General features: G+C 44.5%; 1 protein-coding gene and 1 long non-coding RNA gene across 4 annotated transcripts in view; one reads left to right on the top strand and one right to left on the bottom strand.

Annotated features, from left to right (window-relative positions):
• The window catches only part of LOC138829761 (uncharacterized), a 14,013-nt gene extending 11,005 nt beyond the window's left edge, over positions 1-3,008 (bottom strand). Inside the window, exons 1-2 of the long non-coding RNA XR_011372718.1 lie at positions 2,881-3,008; positions 2,519-2,621 (exon numbers count right to left, since the gene is read on the bottom strand). This is a non-coding gene — a long non-coding RNA (uncharacterized lncRNA). The remainder of the gene's footprint in view (positions 1-2,518; positions 2,622-2,880) is intronic.
• On the top strand, positions 254-19,718 carry Mlkl (mixed lineage kinase domain like pseudokinase). 3 transcript variants are annotated; one of them, XM_070026295.1, is made up of 12 exons: positions 254-410; positions 4,674-5,105; positions 6,854-6,904; positions 8,685-8,904; positions 9,772-9,869; positions 10,423-10,558; positions 13,004-13,085; positions 15,110-15,258; positions 15,458-15,507; positions 15,769-15,909; positions 17,054-17,116; positions 18,109-19,718. In XM_070026295.1, exons 2-12 carry the CDS (start codon positions 4,676-4,678, stop codon positions 18,159-18,161), a joined length of 1,473 nt encoding a protein of 490 aa, XP_069882396.1. In that variant the 5' UTR covers positions 254-410; positions 4,674-4,675; the 3' UTR covers positions 18,162-19,718. The 3 variants fall into 3 exon arrangements, with proteins under 3 accessions (XP_069882396.1, XP_069882395.1, XP_069882397.1); XM_070026294.1 differs by lacking the exon at positions 254-410 and adding an exon at positions 3,015-3,173; XM_070026296.1 differs by lacking the exons at positions 254-410; positions 17,054-17,116 and adding an exon at positions 3,015-3,173.

Here is a 19,718-nt window from a genome sequence, read left to right as displayed (position 1 = left end):
AGTGGCGCTGTGCCTCAAGTGGTAGAGTGCTAGCCTTGAGCAAAAGAAGTTCAGGGACCATGCCTAGGCCTTGAGTTCAAGCCCCAGGACTGGCAAAAAACAAAAATAACATTGCTTTTGACTTACTTTCTTGTCTCATCTGTCATGTTTTGAGAAGAAAATTGAATGATTTATATAAACTTCACAGTTCTAACTTTCTAAAAAGTACAATATATGTGAAATTTCACCTGCAGTTTTCTTCACAGGTGGTTTGCCTGATGAATGAATTTTATCCACAAAGAAAGCTACAGGATGAATGTGAAACTTAGAAAATGCTAGACCTCCCATCATCTTCCCTCCATCTCAGACATCTATAGCCAAGGAAAAGAAGAAAGTAGAAGAAAATCTCCTGTTTTCACTAAAGCCTAAAAGTGAGGTTCTTACTTCAATTAGATTCTTGGAAATGCAAAACCTAAAACAAGATCATAAATGCAAGTATTTGAGAGAGAATTGCAGAGGTGAGGAGAATAGGTTGAGAAGGTCTGGGAAAGGAATGATCATGAGAGCCGTGCTAGAATGTGTACGTGTTTCTCATAAAAACTCTGCATAGCCGACACTGGTAGCTCACGTCTGTAATCCTAGCTACTCAGGAGACGGAGATTTAAGGATTGAGGTTTGAAGCCAGCCAGGGTAAGAAAGTCAGTGAGACTCTTATCTCCAGTTAACTGCCAGAAAACCAGAAGTGGCACTGTGGCTCAAGGTGGTAGAGTGCTAACCTTCAGCAAAAGAGCTCAGGTACAGTACCCAGGTCCTGAGTTCAAGCCCCATGATCAACAAAACATAAATTCTGCATGGGCATCAATAATACCTGACAGGATTGTCTACTTAAAGAATAAAAAGGGGGGCTGGGAATGTGGCTTAGCAATAGAGTGCTTGCTTAGCATGGATGAAGCTCTGGTACCAGAAGTGGCACTGTGGCTCAAGTAGTAGAGTACTAGCCTTGAGCAAAAGAAGCTCAGGGGGGCTGGGAAGGTGGCTCAGTGGTAGAGCCCCTGCCTTGCATGCCTGAGGCCCTGGGTTCCATTCCCCAGCACCACATAAGCAAAAAGAAAAAAGCCAGAAGTGGCGCTGTGGCTCAAGTGGTAGAGTGCTAGCCTTGAGCTGAAGAGCTGAGGGACAGCGCCCAGGCCCAGAGTTCAGGCCCCATGACCGGTCCAAAAAAAAAAAAAAAAGAAGCTCAGGGATGGTACCCAGGCCCTGACTCAAGCCCCAGGACTGGCCAAAAAGAAAAAAAAAAAAAAAAAAAGAATGAAAAGGCGAACATTTACCTGTCATTTCCACCCACACTGGTTTAAGATTGTCTTAGGCACATCAAATCACACACACACATAAACACAATTATTATCTACCTCCATCATACAAACTGTCATAGTTCATCTCATGTTGCTATAGCAAAATGCCTGAGACTGGATATTTTATAAAGAAAAGACACTTATTTGGGAAGCTAAGAATCTCATATCTAGTAGCTCCATCTGTTTGGCCTCTGGTTGCATCCTATGCATGTGGGGAGAAAGGTTTAAGGGGAAGTTCCAGTTTTGCATAGAAATACCCCAAGACAGCGTTACTGCATCTTAAAGACTTCTCTTACATTGGGGAATTAAAGCTTTGGTGGAGTTTTGGTGGGGACCAATCACATTCAAACCATCGCACGAACCAAGCAGATTTCCCTGGCCTTGACAAAGGTCCTTGTGCCAAAGCAGGAAGATGGAGGAGTGTGCTTACTGTGGAGGGCCATCAGTACAATTGGGGTGCTGGCTTTTGGGAGTTTCCCACTGAACAGTGGCTGCAACTGAGGTTGCGACAAAGTTCCACAGAACCTTCCACCACCACTGAAATCCAGGCCAGAGGGACAGAGAGCAGATGATCTGTTACAGACCCAAAGAGTTATAGCCTTAAGATAAGAGTGACCCAAAGAGAACGCTACCTCTCTAAGTGCTGCAAGTGGATAAAGAGCTTTTTGAAAGCCAAGCACTGTTGGCTCACACAATATAGCTGATCATTTAAATCTATGATCCATTTAGGTTATTTGTATAGTGTACAAGGTTTAGGTTATATTCTTTCTGTGTGTACTGGTCCTGGGGCTTGAACTCAGGGCCTGGATATTGTACCTGAGCTTTTGTGCTCTATCACTTTGAGCCACAGCTCCATTTCTGGCTTTTGGGTAGTTAATTGGAGGTAAGAGTCTCAGGGACTTTCCTGCCTGGGCTGACTTTGAACTGCAATCATCAGATCTCAGCCTCCTGAGTAGCTAGGATTATAGGTGTGTGACAGTGCCTGACCCACATTCTTTTTTTTTTTTTTGTCCAATTATTTCCACCCTTTGGAAATGACATTATCTGACAAAGAATTTATATATAGAAAATATAGATTATATTGGGTGGTGGTGGCTCACGCATATAATCGTAATTACTCAGGAGGCTGAGATCTGAGGATCTCCATTTGAAGCCAAGCCTGTCAGACAAATCTGGGAGATGCTTACCTCTTTTGCTCTCTGGTTCCCCAAGTTTATTTATGTAGTACCTCAGGCATGGTAGTTCAGAGCTTTCTTCCCAGCACTCAGGAAATGTGAGTTTGAGGCCAATCTAAAAGACATAGCCACACTCTGTCACCAAACCAAACCAACCCAACCAAACCAAACAAAACCGTAGAATTCAGCTCAAAGAAACAGAATCTTAGTTGCTGGTTTTGGCTCAACTTCCAGGCCTGTCCATATAGTATATCCTGGTGGTACCAGTTCATCTTCTCCCAGTCCCAGACGTTGGCCAGGCTGCTCCCCAGGGAATTGAGGCCGCTGTTGGGAAGGGACAGGAGGACGGAAGGGGAAGGGCGCTGGCTAGTTACCTGGAAAGGGCAGGGCCCCAGGGCCTCAGTTCTAGGCAGTTGGCAGCTGGGAGCCCCGAAGAGGCATGCCACGCCTTCCCTGGCCTTCTTCTTCGGTGCTGGCTTCCGGGGCCGCCCAACAGGCTGACCGGGACCAGGGCTGGGCTGGATGCAGCTGGGGTGACCACGGTTTCGCTTTAGAGGAAACGGAACCCGCGGGTGGGTCCCGCAGCGCGCAGAGCGCAGCGCACGCCAAGTGCGGGACGCGGGACCACTGCCACTAATCCCTGGAGTGAGCTCTCGGGGAACCTGAGGTACACGGATTGGGAGGGGGGATCGGGGCGGGCGGAGCAGAGAAGGGAAAGCCTGGTGGAGGCCCCCCAATTCCAGGAACTCAGGGCGACTGTGGTTTCCGCTCAGGGGATGGAGGAGGGAGCTACCTACCTGTGCCAAGGCAGGGCAGAATCAGGGGTGAAGATGGCAGAGGGGCGGAGGCTGGGGACCTGACCTGGCTCAGACCTGTCTGAGCTGCCCTGGACTGGAGAGCATTCCCACCAGCCCTGATTTCGGGTCTCAAGGGATGGCAGTTCTTTTCATTGTCCGGAGCCCATTTCTGGCCCTGGGTGTGAGTGGAGAGTGGAGGGAAGCCGACGATTCAATGAAGATGCCTGGTGGACTCATAGTATCTTATTGTATTATATTACTTGGATGGAGAGGCTGAAGAGTAGCTTCCACTTTGGTTGTTGTTGTTGTTGTTGGTTTGTTTGTGTTTTTTGGTCGGTCGTGGGGCTTGAACTCTGGGCTTGGGCGCTGTTCCCTGAGCTCTTCAGCTTAAGACTAGCCCTGTACCATTTGAGCCGCAGCACCACTTCCGGGTTTCTGGTGATTAATTGGAGATAAGTCTCATGGACTGTTCTGACTGGGCTATCTTTGAAGTGCAATCCTCAAATCTCAGCCACCTGAGTAGCCAAAGTAGGTTCATTTTTTAAGATTTGTTCCCGCTTTGGGGAGGGGGTTGAGGGACAGCTTGAACGCAAGGCCTAGGACTTGCCAAGCAAGGCTCTCTTGAACATTTGAGCCACACCCAACTCTTTCACTTTGAAAACGAGCATTTCCTCATTGTTTCACTACAAGTAACATCTGGATATATTCTTAGGGTTATTTCATTTTACGTTTACATTCCTCTACAAACATCTAGACCTTTCTTTTCTTTTCTTTCTTTCTTTTATTTTTATTTTTATTTTTGCCAGTCTTGGGGCTTGAACTCAGGGCCTGAGCACTGTCCCTCACCTCTTCAACTCAAGGCTAGCGCTCTACCACTTCAGCCACATGCCACTTCCCGCTTTTTCTGCTTATGTGGTGCTGAGGAATTGAACCTACAGCCTCATGCATGCAAGGCAAGCACTCTACCACTGAGCCACCTTCCCAGCCCGAGCATCTTTTGCTCAACACTCTAGCACTCTACCTCTTGAGTCAGAGCACCACTTCCAGCTTTTTCTGTTTATGTGGTACTGAAGAATCAAACCCAGGGCCTCATGCATGCTAGGCAAGCACTGTTCCACTAAGCCACAGTCACAGCTCACATACAGACTTTACTACAGTGTAAGTTCCTAGAAATTAAAATGCAGTGGTCGCTAGACCAACACTTCCAGCTTGAGCTCTGCGATGCTGGAACAGAAGTGGTGGGCAGAACAGATGTGGTGGGCATGACGTCATCTCTACCTTACACGACAATGCCAGAGACTTTCTTTTAGCACTGTAATAAATGTGCAGGAGATTCTGGGACTTTAACCTATTCCATCTTTTTCTTTCAGTTATGGATAAACTGGGGCCGATCATTGCCTTGGGCCAAGGGGTCTACAAACAGTGTGAAAAGATGAAGTACTGCAAGAAACAGAGTGAGCGTCTAGGAGAGCGTGTGAAGGGCCTGATACGGGCTTTGCAGAGGCTTCAGGACCAAGGAGAAAGGAACCTGTCTGAACACATCATCAAAGTCCTGGACGATTTTAAACTGGCACTGCTGGAAGCTAAGCAGCGGATAGAACATTTCAACAAGAAACCCAACTTTTACAGGTTTCTAAGTGCAGACAAGGATAAGATACTGTTCCAGGAAGTGAATGAGAAGTTGAGAAATGTCTGGGAGGTGTTCTCCATGACACTTCAGATTGATCAGCATTTTCTCTGCTCCTGGGAAAAGGAAGATCAGAGTGATGTACTGGAGGATAAGCAATCCCACCAAAGGCTAGGTAACTTGAGGGTTTTCCAAGCTCAGGGAGAGGATGCAATTGGGAGCATCTTAATCTCACTTCAGTTTACTCTACCTTTGGAGCAGGAAGGATGAAGTTTGAACAGTATATTTGTGGTTCAGAAATCCTAACATCTGGTCCGGGAAGGTGGCTCAGTGGTAGAATACTTATTTGCCTTGCATGCATGAGGCCCTGAGTTCAATTCCTCAGCACGACATAAGCAGAAAAAGGCAGAAGTGGCACTGTGGCTGAAGTGGTAGAGCGCTAGCCTTGACCTAAAGAGCTGAGGGACAGCGCCCAGGCCCAGAGTTCAGGCCCCATGACCGACCAAAAAAAAAAAAAAAAAAGAAAGAAAGAAAGAAATCCTAACATCTGGGCTGGGAATGTGGTTTAGTGGTAGAGTGCTTGCCTAGCATGCATGAAGACCTGGGTTTGATTCCTCAGTACCACATACAAAGAAAAAGCTGGAAGTGGAGCTGTGGCTCAAGTAGTGTGCTAACCTTGAGCAAAAGAAGCTCAGAGACAGTGCCCAGGCCCTGAGTTCAAGCCCTAGGACTGGCACAAAAAAGTCTTTAACATCTGCTAACCACCAGTAAGCATATTTATCTCACAGAATATTTGATTGCATTTCAGGTAACTGTAGGATCTATTTCATTCAATGGACTTACAAGCTCTAATTGCAGGATCAAAGAAGAGGGCATTTTAAATTTTGGTAGAGTTAGTTAAATAAAGGTTGCCCAACTAGCTTTTCTGTCAATAATGGATGAGATTGTTTCTCCAATTTTTCCATTTGAGACTTTCTTAATTTTAGTACTGAAGATCCTGTGTCTTTATAATTTTCAGTTCTGGTTTAGAAATATGGCTCAATTGTAGAGTGCTAGCCAATTAGCAAAAGAATCAGGCATCAAGTTTGAGTCCTGGTCTTAGACCAAAAAAAAAAAAAAAAAAAGAAGAAGAAGAAAACAAAAGAAAAAGAAAGAAAGCAAGGAAGGAAGGAAAAGAAAATAATTATCCACTTCTGGGAAACTGGGAATGTGGGTCACTGTGAGGTATTATATAACTTAGGAGTGGTTTTATTGTGCTGCTAGTTAAAACAGTATCATCAGTATAATGTTTTCCAGAAACAAGTTTATTCAGGCAAAGTCCATGAGACCCTCCAAAGGGGCTTTCCCCTAGGGATGCTTTCAGCAGTATGGTACTTCCATGCTGACCTAGATTTCCCATTCCCAAAGCAGCCACAGCCATGTTGGAACTTGGTGTAGCGTCAAAGTACTGCTACCACTGGGAAGTGACTGATCTTCCACTTTCTTTCTTAGCCAAAGCAACCTAAAGCCAGGTTTTCAATTCAGGTGTTTCCTGTGTAGTTTTACAGATAGCTAAATATTGTTATTTAGTTATTATAGTTATTTCTTTTCACAATGTCTATGATAGATAAAAATTGGTATCTTGGGGCTAGGAAGGTGGCTCAGTGGTAGAGCGCTTGCTTTGCATGCATGAGGCCCTGGGTTCAATTCCTCAGCACCACATAAGCAAAAAGCCGGAAGCAGCTCTTTGGCTCAAGTGGTAGAGTGCTAGTCTTGAGCTGAAGAGCTGAGGGACAGTGCCCAGGCCCAGAGTTCAGGCCCCACAACCAACAACAACAATAACAACAAAAAATGGTATCTTGATGATGTAATGAACATTTTGATTATGGTTAGCATGTGGTTCTAGTTAGCACTTCTGAATATTCATTGCCCTTTTGCCTGCAGAAAATAAAAATGTAGAAGCTACCCTGAAAGAAATTCAGAATACCTTGAAGCGTAAGTTGTCATGTATCCTTTTGTAATCAGCTTCTCCTTTTGTAATCATCTGTTTTCAAGGAACTCTAGCTTTTCCTACCCTTGCCCTGATCAGTTTCTGTGCTAGCTGGCTGAAAGCAGCTTACAGATGTTCATTCTTGTCCATGGAGTAGTATTGGGAAGAGTACTCTTGACCAGCAAGGTATTTCCTGATGTCAAAATGCTAAATTCTTCCTTTAAATGAATAGCATCTGTATCAGTCAGCTTTCTGTTTACTGTAACAATACCCAAGGAAAGAAGGTTTATTTTGGCTTATAAGATGAGCCTGTGGTGGAGAAAGACCACTTTCCTCATAGACAGGAAGACAGGCAATAAGAAAAGAGATACAGCTGGGGATGTGGCTTAGTGGTAGTGTTTACATAGCATGCATGAAGCCCTGGGTTTGATTCCTCGCTACCACATAACAGATAAAACTGGAAGTGGCACTGTGGCTCAAGTGGCAGAGCACTAGCCTTGAGCAAAAGAAGTTCAGAGACAGTGTCTAGGCTCTGAGTTCAAGCCCCAGGACTGGCAAAATAAAGGGAGAGAGAGAGAGAGAGAGAGAGAGAGAGAGAGAGAGAGAGAGAGAGAGAGAGAGAGAGAGAGAGAATCCCCTCGGGGGGCATGCCTTCAATAATCTAGGCTCCTTTTCTTAATGCTTCTACTTTCCAAAAGCCATACCTTGTAGACTTTGAATATATAAGCCATTAGAGGACACTCCAGACCCAAGCTATAGCATCATCAACACTTTAACTCACTTGCTGAATGTCAAGGCGAAATTAAACTCAAATTTATAAAGTGCTAGTTGGGCTCCAGTGGCTCACACCTGTAATCATAGCTACTGAGATCTGAGGATTGAGGTTGAAAACCAGCCCAGGCAGAAAAGTCTATGAGACTCTTATCTCCAATTAAGCACCAAAAAAGTCAGAAGAAGAGCTGTGGCTCAAGTGATAGAGCACCAAGTTTTGAGCAAAAAAGCTCAAGAACAATGCCCAGGCCCTAAGTTCAAGTCCCAGGACTGGCACAGAAAAATTTAGAGTCCTAGATCATTCATTCAAGAAAACTGAGAATCTGCTTCTATGACATAGGCTGTGCACAGAGGGATCTAAGATGTAAAGAAGAACAGTGTCTTCACGAAGCAAATGGCTTAAGGGTAGAAAAGGGGTGGCAGGGAGCAATACAATTAACACATAATAAGTAGAGGTATAGGTACTTTGTACTTGAACTAGTCTGAAATGGCTAGACAGGATGCTAGCTGCCCCCTGCAAGGAAGGATGTGTGGAAAGAAATACAAGGAGGGAGAACTCTGGGATGAGCAAAACACAAGTGAAGGCTGGAAAGAGGCAAAATTGGAAGAGGAATCAAGGAAGTTCATGAGGGGCTGGGAAGGTGGCTCAGTGGTAGAGTGCTTGCCTTGCATTCATGAGGCCCTGGGTTCAATTCCTCAGCACTACACAAGTAGAAGAAGCCAAAAGTGGCTCTGTGGCTTAAGTGATAGAGCACTAGCCTTGAGCTGAAGAGCTGAGGGACAGCGCCTAGACCCAGAGTTCAGGCCCCACAACTGGCAAAAAAAAAAAAAAAAGGAAATTTGTGATACTCTCTGCCAAACTTCCACCTGCGTCTCTGTGGGTCACTCCCCTGAATTTTGTATCCAGCCAGAGCCAATTCCCAACCTGGTGTAAAACTCCCATTCACATCCCAGAAACCACTTGCCCCTAGGCACTTTATTTGGTGATTGGCCTTTTGTCTCCTCCTATCCAAGAAATGAAGTTAGACCAAGAGAAATTCAGGCAGCAGGAGCAAATCAACCAAGAGCAACCTGGACAGCAGGTGCAAATCAAAGAGATTAAGAAGGAAGACCTTTCAGGATCCCCGTGGACCCGAATAAAGGAAAGCGAACACAGTACTGTTTACACAGGAGAGTATTTCAAATCTACAGTGGCCATAAAAGTATTCAACAAAGCCAAGGCCAGAAGCATTGAGTAAGTTGTTCTGTCATATGCAATAAGACTTTATCTCGGGCTGGGAAGGGGGCTCAGTGGTAGAGCGCTTGCCTTGCATGCATGAGGCCCTGGGTTCGATTCCTTAGAACCACATAAGTAAAAAGAAAAAAAGCCAGAAATGGCGCTGTGGCTCAAGTGGTAGAGCACTAGCCTTGAGCTGAAGAGCTGAGGGACAGTGCCCAGGCCCAGAGTTCAGGCCCCACGACCAGACCCAAAAAGAAAAACAAAATGGTAGAGTGGTAGCCTTTAGCAAAAAGAACTCAGGGATAGTACTGCACCCAGGCCCTCAGCTCAAGCCCCACAACTGAACAGCAACAACAACAAAATGCAATCTTTGTCAGGCTAATTGAAATGCCAAAAAGAGATTACCAAACTCCATCCATCTCTTCAGGGAACCTAAGTTCATCTGAGGGGTTCTACATGCTGTCATTATGAGCAACTGAACAACCTCCCTGGGAGATGCTGATGCTATCTCATTATCCCCCAACACCCACATACACACACACCCAAACTCCCCCCCCGCCCACCCCCCCACACACACTGTACTTACATGTTCTTTTTTTGTGTTTTTTTTATGTGTATCAGTTGTGGGGCTTGAACTCTGGGCCTGAGCGCTGTCCCTCAGCTCTTCAGCTTAAGGCAAGCATTTCACCACTTGAGCCACAGCGCCACTTCTGGTTTTCTGGTGGTTTATTGGAGATAAGAGTCTTGAACTGGCTTTGAACCTCGATCCTCAGCTCTCAGCCTCCTGAGTAGCTAGGATTACAGGCATGAGCCATCAGGCTTTACATCCTCTTTAAGGGAACTTCTAGTTCTAAAATACTACTTTCCCCTGTTACCCTCCAGGGTAGTGAGACATCATTTCAATAATGAGATCAGAGCCATGAAGAAATTTGATTCTCCCAACATCCTTCGTATATTTGGTATTTGCATTGATAAATCAGGTAAGGAGACTTCAAGGATTGGTCAAGCTCTTCATGAATATGTTTCTATGTACTGGGGTTTGTTGTTGTTGGTGTTGTGGTTTTTTTTTTTTTCTGTAGGTCATGGGGCTTGAACTTAGGGCTTAGGCACAGTCCTTGAGCTTTTATTCTCAAGACTAGCATGCTATCTCTTAAGCTGCAGCTCTACTTCTGGTTTTTTGGGTAGTTAATTGGAGATAAGAGTCACACAGACTCTACCTGGGCTGGCTTCAAACCTTAATCTTCAGATCTCAGCCTCTTGAGTAACTAAGGGTATAACCACCAGCACCCAGCTGTAGAAGACAATGTAAAATGACAACATTTCAAGAGCCATGAAGAGAATGAGAATTCTAGGAGCATTTGATCCATTCAGTATAGCATGGAGTAAACTGTGAGGCAGAAGTGTAGAGTTATGGGAGAAATGAGGTTCACAGCAGAGCTGAGCATACCTCTGCAGAAAGGGAGAGGTGACCTGCAGGTAGGAGGAGCTCTGGGTGGGACTAGTTCCTCATAACATCTGGTTCCTCTCCACCAGAGAGTCTGCCTCGATTTTCTATCGTCATGGAGTACTGTGAGCTCGGTACCCTACGGGAACTGTTGGAGGACAAAAAGGATCTTTCATTGGGTATGCGAATTCACCTAATCCTGGAGGCAGCCAGAGGTTTATACAGGTACCACATGGGGTAAAATGGCACCAACAAAGATTCATAGGAGAATAGGCTGGAACCCCCAGATAGTCTCTGTTCCATCTATTGTTGCTGTGTTCACTCTGATTATAACACCTTAGATAGCAAATGTAATCTAGTGAGCATCAACTCTCTTGAATCAGTGTCAGGTTTCTCTTGTAGATAGGCCCGACTACTAGAACTGCCTGATTTAGCAGATAACAATACACAATATCTGGTTCAAGTTGAAGTGCAGAATATTTTTATGAATAATTAAACATTTCATATAAATATATACTAAATATTACGTGGGACATACCTGACTTTCAGATATACCAAGTCTTATGTGAACAATAAATGGGGGAGGGGGGTTTGCTGGTCCAGGGGCTTGAACTCAGGGCCTGGGCACTCTCCCAGAGCATCTTTGTGCTCTATGCTAGTGTTCTACCACTTTGAGCCACAGCACCACTTCTAGCCTAGTTTATTAGAGATGACAGTCTCGTGGACTTTCCTGCCAGGGCTGGCTTTGAACCACAATCCTCAAATCTCAGCCTTCTAAGTAGCTAGGATTACAGCCATGAACCACCAGCACCAAAATGTTTTTCTTGAGAGAGAGAGAGAGAGAGAGAGAGAGAGAGAGAGAGAGAGAGAGAGAGTATGTGTGTGTGTGTGTGTATGCTAGTCCTGGGGTTTGAACTCAGGACTTGGACACTGTCCCAGAACTTTTTTTGCTCAAGGTTAGCCACTTCCAGCTTATTTGTGGTTAACTGAAGAGTTAGGTTGGAGGGGCTGGGAATGTGGCTTAGTGGTAGAGGGCTTGCCTAGCATGCATGAAGCCCTGGGTTCCATTCCTCAGTACCACATACAGAGGAAAAAGCCACAAGTGGCGCTGTGGCTCAAGTGGTATCAAGTGATAAGAGTATTAGCCTTGAGCAAAAGAAGCTCAGGGACTGCCCAGGCCCTGAGTCAAGCCCCAGAACTGGTACACACTAAAAAAGAGTCAGTTGGAGGAAAAAGTCTCATAGACTTTCCTGTCTGGCCTGGCTTTGAACCACAATCCTCAGGTCTCAGCCTCCTGAGTAGCGAGGATTATAGGCATGAGTCACTGGCACCCTGCCCTGCTAGCCCCACCCCCTTTTTTTTCTTTGCTTCTTAGTTATTTGGGGGAATAAAATCTCCCACTTTTCTCCAAGCTATCCTGGACTGTAATCCTCCTCTTATGTTTCCCACATAGTTGGCCTCTGTCTGTCTGTCTGTCTGTCTGTCTCGCTCTTTGCAGTACAAGGGTTGAACTCAGGACTTCAAACTTGCAAGACAAGTGCTCTACCATTTGAACCTTACCTCAGCCTCCACTTTTGTTGTTGTTGTTGTTGTTGTTGTTGGTCATGGGTCTTGAACTCTGGGCCTGGGCACTGTCCCTAAGCTCTTCAGCTCAAGGAAAGTGTTCTACCCTTGAGCCTCAGCACCACTTCTGGTTTTCTGGTGTTAATTGAAGATAAGAATCTCACAGAGCCAGGTGCCAGTGGCACAGGCCTGTAATCCTAGCTACTCAGGAGGCTGGGATCTGAGGATCATAGTTGAAAGCCAGCCCGGGCAGGAAAAGTCCATGAGACTCTTATCACCAATAAACCACTAGAAAACTGGAAGTGCTGCTGGGGCTCAAGCAGTAGAGCGCTGGCCTTGAGCTAAAGAGCATAGGGACAGTGCCCAAGCCCTGAGTTCAAGCCCCACCACTGACAAAAAAAAAAATAGTCTCACAGAATTTCCTGCCTGGTGTTGGCTTTGAATGGTGATCCTCAGATCTCAGCCTCTTGAGTAGCTAGGATTACAGGCTTGAGTCACTGGCACCCTGCTAGCCCCACCCCCCCTTTTTTTTTCTTTGCTTCTTAGTTATTTGGGGGAATAAAATCCCCCACTTTTCTCCAAGCTATCCTGGACTGTAATCCTCCTCTTATGTTCCCCACATAGTTGGGCTGACAGCATATATCACCACACACAACCATTTGTTGCAATGTAGACTTTTTACCTAGGCTGGCCTTGAACCAAGATCCTCCTAATCCCCACCTCTAAAGTAGATGGCCTTACTCATATAGAATATTGTATTTTTGGAAGTGGTGCTGTAGCTCAAGTGGTAGAGTGCTCACCTTGAGCTGAAGAGCTGAGGGACAGCGCCCAGGCCCAGAGTTCAGACCCCATGACCGACTATATATATATAGTATTCTTAAATATTTTCTACCTAAAGTGACTACTGGTACACATACTTCTCAAGGATTGTCACCCTGACCTATCTGACACATCTCAGCTCTACTAGCTTCAGCACACTGTCAAATCCCACCTCTTTATCTAAGTTTCTGGGCTCTCCATGGATAGCTACCATTAGCTAGGCATGCTCTAGCCAGTAATGATTGTATGCAAAAGTCACTAATGCCCTCTTCCCTTTGGTCATGTCAGGTTGCACCATTCAGAAACACCTCAACTCCATAGAAGCATCAACAGTTCCAATTTCCTGGTAACTGGAAACTACCAAGTGAAGGTGAGCATATCCTTTAGAGACTCTTGGGGTGGGTCAAGACATGTGTGTTTGGTAACAAAGAGGGTCATAAGCAGCTCAAAAAGTTGTGCTGATTGTTTCTCCCCATTTTAGATCAGACCTCCGCTCTTCTCTGCTTGAATTGCTTTCTGTGTACCACCACAGGGCAGACCTTCTGCTCTGATGCCTAGGCGTACACCACTTTTTTTTTTTTTTTGCCAATCCTGGAGCTTGAATTCAGGGACTGGGCACTGTCCCTGAACTGCTTTTGCTCAAGGCTTGCACCCTACCACTTGAGCCACAGTGCCACTTCCAGCTTTTTCTGTGTACGTGGTACAGAAGAATTGAACCCAGGGCTTCATGCATGCTAGGCAAGCACTCTACCACTAAGCCACATTCCCAGCCCCTGTACAGCATTTCTAAGTCAGTACGGCACCCACAATAGCATCTTCTTAAGCTCACCTAGGTATCCAGATTTACATATCTGTCATGGCCACATTCAGAATTCCTTAGATGCATCTTCTACAAGAAATACGCCTCGTCAACAATGTCAAACTCTTCTCTCCATTGGAAGGCCCCATAGCTGTCCAACAAATATTGTCTTTGTTCTCCCCTCGGTTTCTACAGAAGAGGCTCCCCTAGGTAAATATGAAGAAGCTATTCAGGCTTAGAAGTCCCAGGGCTCACACGAGTCAATATCTCCCTCCCACATTGAACTCAGGGCTTCACACTTGCTAGACAAGTACTCTACCACTTGAGCCATACCTCCAGCACTTTATTTTGCTGGTCCTGAGGCTTGAATTCTGGGCCTGGGCACTGTCCCTGAACTTCTTTTGCTTAAGGCAAGCACTCTACCAACTTAGCCTCAGTGCCACTTGCAGCTTTTTTGAGTAGTTTATTGGATATAAGAGTCTCATGGAGTTTTCTGCCCAGGCTGGCTTTGAACTGTGATCCTCAGATTTCAGCCTCCTGAATATATAGTATTACAGGCATGAGCCACCAGTGCCTGCCCGACACTTTTCTTTTTGACTTTTAGTTTTTCAGGTAGAGCCTCACACTGACTTTTTCTAAGCTGACAAAATACAGTCCTCCTACTTTGCTTCCTATCAATACTTCTTAGAACAACTCTACAGACCAACCTTCTAATAATCCTGAAAGAGACGTCAGTTCCCACTTAGAAGAGCTAATACACAGAACAGCATACCTACAAGCTAAACATGGTCTACTGACCCACTGACTGCCACCCACCATTTTGCTACTCAGCCATTGTTTTTTTTTTAATTATCAATAATGTTGCTAAGGATTATAGCTGTTAATCTACATTCATCAAGCTTTCAAGGCAACAGCTAAAAAGTAAACTGAAAAATCTACCATCACTTGTTTTGTTTACTCAGCAGAAGCCAGGGTTTCATGGATTCATTGTCAAAAGTTACCAGATTCATAAAGAATGTTGTATTCTTTATCCATAAATGGTTTTCTTTCTTCCAGCCTTAAGATACTCAGTGTCGCTCATTAGGTGCTGGTGGCTCATGCCTGCAATTGTAGCTACTCAGAAGGCTGAGATCTGAGATTTGCAGTTTGAAACCAGCCTGGGCAGAAAAGTCTGTGAGATTCTTATCTCCAATTAACCATCAGAAAACTGGTAGTGGCGCTGTAGCTCAATGTGGTAGAGCACCACCCTTAAGTAAAAAAGTGCCCAGGCATGAGTTCAAGCCCCATGACTGACAAAAAAAAAAAAAAGTTGTAACCATTAACCATTACATCAAGTAACCCTCCCTGCCATCATCCCTATTTCATACAGAACTCTCTTTGTACTTCTCTTGGTTAGTGCACTATGATAAGTTGAACTATAATATCAACATATATAATAGGCACACAACCAGAAGACATCACTGGAAATAAATCCCTCAGGGAAGAGATCACTCCTTAACAATCATTTACCACACCAACTCCCTTTTCCCTACCCCTCCATCCCAGATCTCAGGTTGTTTTTTTTGTTTGTTTGTTTGTTTTATTTTTATGCCCAGCTTGCAGGGTTTGAGTTAAGTAAAACTCAGACTTTCATCAGTCAGAAAAGGAAGACGAAAGCAGATAAAGTCAATTCTACAGCATATGTCTCACCCCAAGGACTGAAAAATGGGTTTTACAGATATGATGTACAAGCCGAAATATACAGGTATGTTCGTGTTCTTTACAGATCCTAACCCAGATGAACAGAACAGGAAGGTCCAAGTCAAATTTTTCTAAGGGTCATCTTAATTCTGTTGAACAGAGTTGGGTGGTAATCTGAACATTTACTAAGTTTTCTGGCAATAGCTAAAGGGACACAGGGAAAATAATTCATTAAGGCGTTTATTTTCTTGGTTTTCTTTTAGCTTTGGCATCGTCCTCTGGGAAATTGTCACTGGGAAGATTCCTTTTGATGGTAAAGAATACAAAGGCTGGCTCTGCCAGTGCTGGGGTTGGGTCCCCTTCTAAAGCACCAGAAAATTCCTCCATCTGTCTTGGGAACGATATTGTCTGATGTAGAAACTGTCTAGGGTAACCACCAATGGAATTATTGGAGACTCCTGCTTTGTCTATATGTGAAGTTCCTAGTTCTAACACCAGCTATCAGTAACTAGAGAGATTTGTGAGAATATAGGAACAATATTTTACACCTTCCGTCTTATCATTTCCATTCCAGGCAAGGATAATGAGGAGATCTACCAGCTGGCAGCTATGGAAGGGTACCAGGAGCCAGTGAATGAAGACTGCCCTCCAGAGCTACAGGAAGTCATTGAAATGTGCCTGGCCTATGAACCCTCCCAGAGACCCTCTGTTAAAGGTATGGTTTATTTCACATTTGTGAAATATTTCAGCTGTGTGTGTGTGTGTACACACGCGCGTGCACGTGCACACACATGTACACTAAGGTTTGAACTCAGGGCCTTAGCATTCTCCTTTAGCTATTTTTACTCAAGGCTGGTGCTCTACCATTGAATCACAACTCCACATTCAGCTTTTCTGAGGTGGTTAATTGGAGATAAGAGGCTCACAGATTTTCCTTCCCCAGGCTGGCTTCAATCTTCAATCCTTAGATCTCAACCTCCTGAGTAGTTATGGTTACATGTGTGAGCTACCAGTGGCTGACAAAAGATTTCATTTTTCAAAGTGCAAAGAAATTAGGAATAGGGGCTGGGAAGGTGGCTCAGTGGTAGAGCGCTTGCCTTGCATGCCTGAGGCCCTGGGTTTGATTCCTCAGCACCACATAAGAAAAAAAGAAAAAAGCCGGAAGTGGCGCTGTGGCTCAAGTGGTAGAGTGCTAGCCTTGAGCTGAAGAGCTGAGGGACAGCGCCCAGGCCCAGAGTTCAGGCCCCACACCGGACCCCCCAAAAAACAAACAAAACAAAATAAAACAAAAACAAACAAACAAAAAGAAATTAGGAATAGTTTGGCCCTTCAGGAGACAATGTGTGAAGCCATGTTTGGTTGTTACATCTCATGGTAGAGGCCAGAGGTACCACTCAACCTCCTAAAATGCATAGGACAAGGCTGAGGGTATAGTTTAGTGGCAGAGCACTTGCCTAGCACATAGGAGGACGGGAGTTTGATTTGAGGAATGCAGGAAACCCAAACAAAACAAACCTGAATGATCCAGCCCAGATGTCAAGTGTGCAGGGGTGCTGGATGCTGGTATTAGAAAATCTAATACTCTAATATTCTAAAATCGAATATCCTAGCACTAGAAATTCACACTAAGATGTGAGTTTAGTCCTCCTGTGAGATATTTAGGGTTTCAAATTGATCAAGGAAGAAAAAAATTTCCTATCACTAAAGTATGAGTGCAATGGCTTGGGTATCAGCCATACTGAAGGGGAATATATAGCTTCTATGATGGAGCATACACATATCCTTGTGTTTCTAGCTTGGCTCTCAGTTCTCTGCTTTTGTCTTTCTGTTCATTCATTCATTCATTCATTCATTTACAGAAATCTTAGAGAAACTGTCTGTATTTACTGAGTCACGGAGTCCTGGACAAGACGATGAGAGAGGTATAAACTGGATCTCTCTCTCTCTCTCTCTCTCTCTTTCTTTCTCTTTCTCTCTCCCTCTTTCTCTTTCTCTCCCTTTCTCTTTTTTCTCTGTCTCTGTCTCATATCCTTTCCACTACATTTTTTTTTTTTTTTTGGTCCGGTTGTGGGGCCTGAACTCTGGGCCTGAGCACTGTCCCTCAGCTCTTCAGCTCAAGGCTAGTGCTCTACCACTTGAGCCACAGCGCCACTTCCGGCTTTTTTCTTTTTGCTTATGTGGTGCTGAGGAATCGAACCCAGTGCCTCAGGCATGCAAGGCAAGCGCTCTACCACTGAGCCAACTTCCCAGCCCCTCCACTACATTTTTGTGCTTTTGTTTTTTGTTTTTGCCAGTCCTGGGGATTGAGCTCAGTGCCTGGGCACTGTCCCTGAGTTTTTTTTCACTCACGGCTAGCACTCTACCATTTGAGCTACAGCACCACTTCTGGCTTTTTCTGTTTATGTTGTACTGAGGAATTGAACCTAGGGCTTCATGCATGCTAGGCAAGCACTCTACCACTAAGCCACGTTCTCAGCCCTCCACCAAGTTATTGATAGTTGTGAGGAGGCAGGACTTTCCTGCTACAAAAAGACTTACACAGAGCTAGGTATCAGTGGTCACGCCTGTAATCCTAGCCACTCAGGAGGCTGAGATTTGAGGATCGAGGTTTGAAGCCAGCCAAGGCAAGAAAGCCCAAGAGATTATCCAAGTGACTATCAAAAAACTAGAAATGGAGATGTGGCTCAAAGTGGCAGAGTGCTATCCTTGAGCAAAAAAGTTCAGGGACGGTGCCTAGGCTCTGCATTCAAGCCCTAGGAACAGCAGCCCCTCCTCCCCCGCCTCCAAAATACACTTTTGGTAATAGCTGCAAGTGATATGTAAAATTGAATTTATGATTTTCTGTGACCAAGTAAGGGAATTTACTACATCCCTATGCTGTTCACATTTTTCGTAAATTTCCATTACATTACAGGTACTTCTTCTGATTTACAAGTAAACCACGATCCTCAGATCTCAGGCTCCTGAGTACCTAGGATTTTAGGCGAGAGCCGCTGATGCCTGGCTTTCTTCGATTATTTTTTATTTTTTTAAGGAATTCAATAAGTGAAAGCCACAACAATGGACGATGAATGTGAAGACTTTGTTCACAGAAGTTAACAATGGCACACCGCTGTGGGTTTCTGTTCTCCCCTATTGTATGGTCTCTGGGTCTCAAAGGTTTTTGGGCCGTTATGCAAATGAAGCATCAAAAAGCCGGCCAATCAAAGAAGACTTGCTTTGTCATTCTGAGTCTGCAAATTTGAGCTTAGCTCTCTAGTAGGTCTCAGGTACCTCCCCGCCCCATGAAGAGAAGCTAGGGGGAGGGATAGAGGAGGGATGTTGGGATGTTCTGTTCTCTGCTAGTCTCTGTTGCTGGGATATTTTTTGAAACAATCTTGCATTTTCTTTCTTCTTGCATTTTCTTTCTTCCTTTTTTTTTTTCTTTGATGTGTGTGTGTGTGTGTGTGTGTGTGTGTGTGTGTGTGTGTGTGTGTGTGTGTGTACCCATACTGGGGCTTGTTGAACTCAGGGTCTGGGCACTATCCCTTAGCTTTTTTAGCTCAAGGCTGGTGCTCCACCACTTGAGTCACAGCTCTCTAGTTCAGGTGTTTTGATAGCTAATTGGAGATAAACGTCTAATGGACTTTCCTTCCCCAGGCTGACTTCAGAACTTTCTCCTCAGATGTCAGCCTCTTGAGCAGCTAGAATTCTAGGCGTAAGCCACAGGCTGCCTAGCTCCAGATACCTTTGAATAGCTGTGTGTGCAGGAATCATGGAGGCTGCCACTTAATCACTCAGCCAAGGAGAATCTGAGTCTAGTCTCCACTAACTCTCCCCAGCGATATAAGGCAGGCAAAGTAGAGGATTATTGGGGAGAAGCCAGTTGTCCTGCTTCCTACTCTACACCCCCACAGCCCAACAAAGTATCAATTGGACCCTGAAAAAAAAATTCAAGCATAAACAGCCATTTCTTTTTTTCTTTGCTTACAATCTTTATTGAAGTTATATGAAAAGAATCCCCAAAAGTGAGTAAACAGCCATTTCATCTTAAATAAAGATGTTACACAACATTGATAAGGATTTCACCAAACCATTTTTCTCCCCCTCCCCTTTTTTAAATTTAGAAAATATTATTTTCTTTGTTTTTTCAGTTCTGGTATTTGAACTCAGGGCCTCATACTTACTAAGCTGGTATTCTACCTTTTGTGCCAAGTCCTCAGACCATCCATTTTTCTGTTTGGCTTCTTTGTATTTTTTAATTATCTGCATAAAGCAGGCTCCTCTTGTCTAACAATGAAACACATACAATTTTTTTTTCCTCCTGCTCCATAATGTATCAGTTTGGTTTCTAAATGAAAAACTCCTTTCTCCTTCCATTAGCTGTTTCTTTGGACAGAAAGATAAAGTATATGTATGTTGATGGCCTTGGTGCGAGAATATTGAAGACAATGTTTGGGTATCTATGAATTTCAATTATGTTCTCCTCTGCTACCAATCTCATTGAATATGAAAGCTCAATTAATAAAATTTTAGCAATGTGCA

Source organism: Dipodomys merriami, unplaced genomic scaffold, assembly GCF_024711535.1.
Source record: "Dipodomys merriami isolate MVZ:Mamm:240054 unplaced genomic scaffold, mDipMer1.0.p SCAF_176, whole genome shotgun sequence".
Lineage (NCBI taxonomy): Eukaryota > Metazoa > Chordata > Mammalia > Rodentia > Heteromyidae > Dipodomys > Dipodomys merriami.
Note: the sequence above shows the minus strand (reverse complement) of the source record. Positions and strands in the feature narration are given on the sequence as shown.

What these genes read in the sequence shown, in the direction of transcription:
- Mlkl (XM_070026295.1), top strand. Translation starts at nt 4,676, where the DNA reads ATGGATAAACTGGGGCCGATCATTGCCTTGGGCCAAGGGGTCTACAAA. An exon ending in AATTCAGAATACCTTGAAGC is followed by an intron (nt 6,905 to 8,684) that starts GTAAGTTGTCAT and finishes CTCCTATCCAAG; the next exon opens with AAATGAAGTTAGACCAAGAG. An exon ending in TGGACAAGACGATGAGAGAG is followed by an intron (nt 17,117 to 18,108) that starts GTATAAACTGGA and finishes ATTACATTACAG; the next exon opens with GTACTTCTTCTGATTTACAA.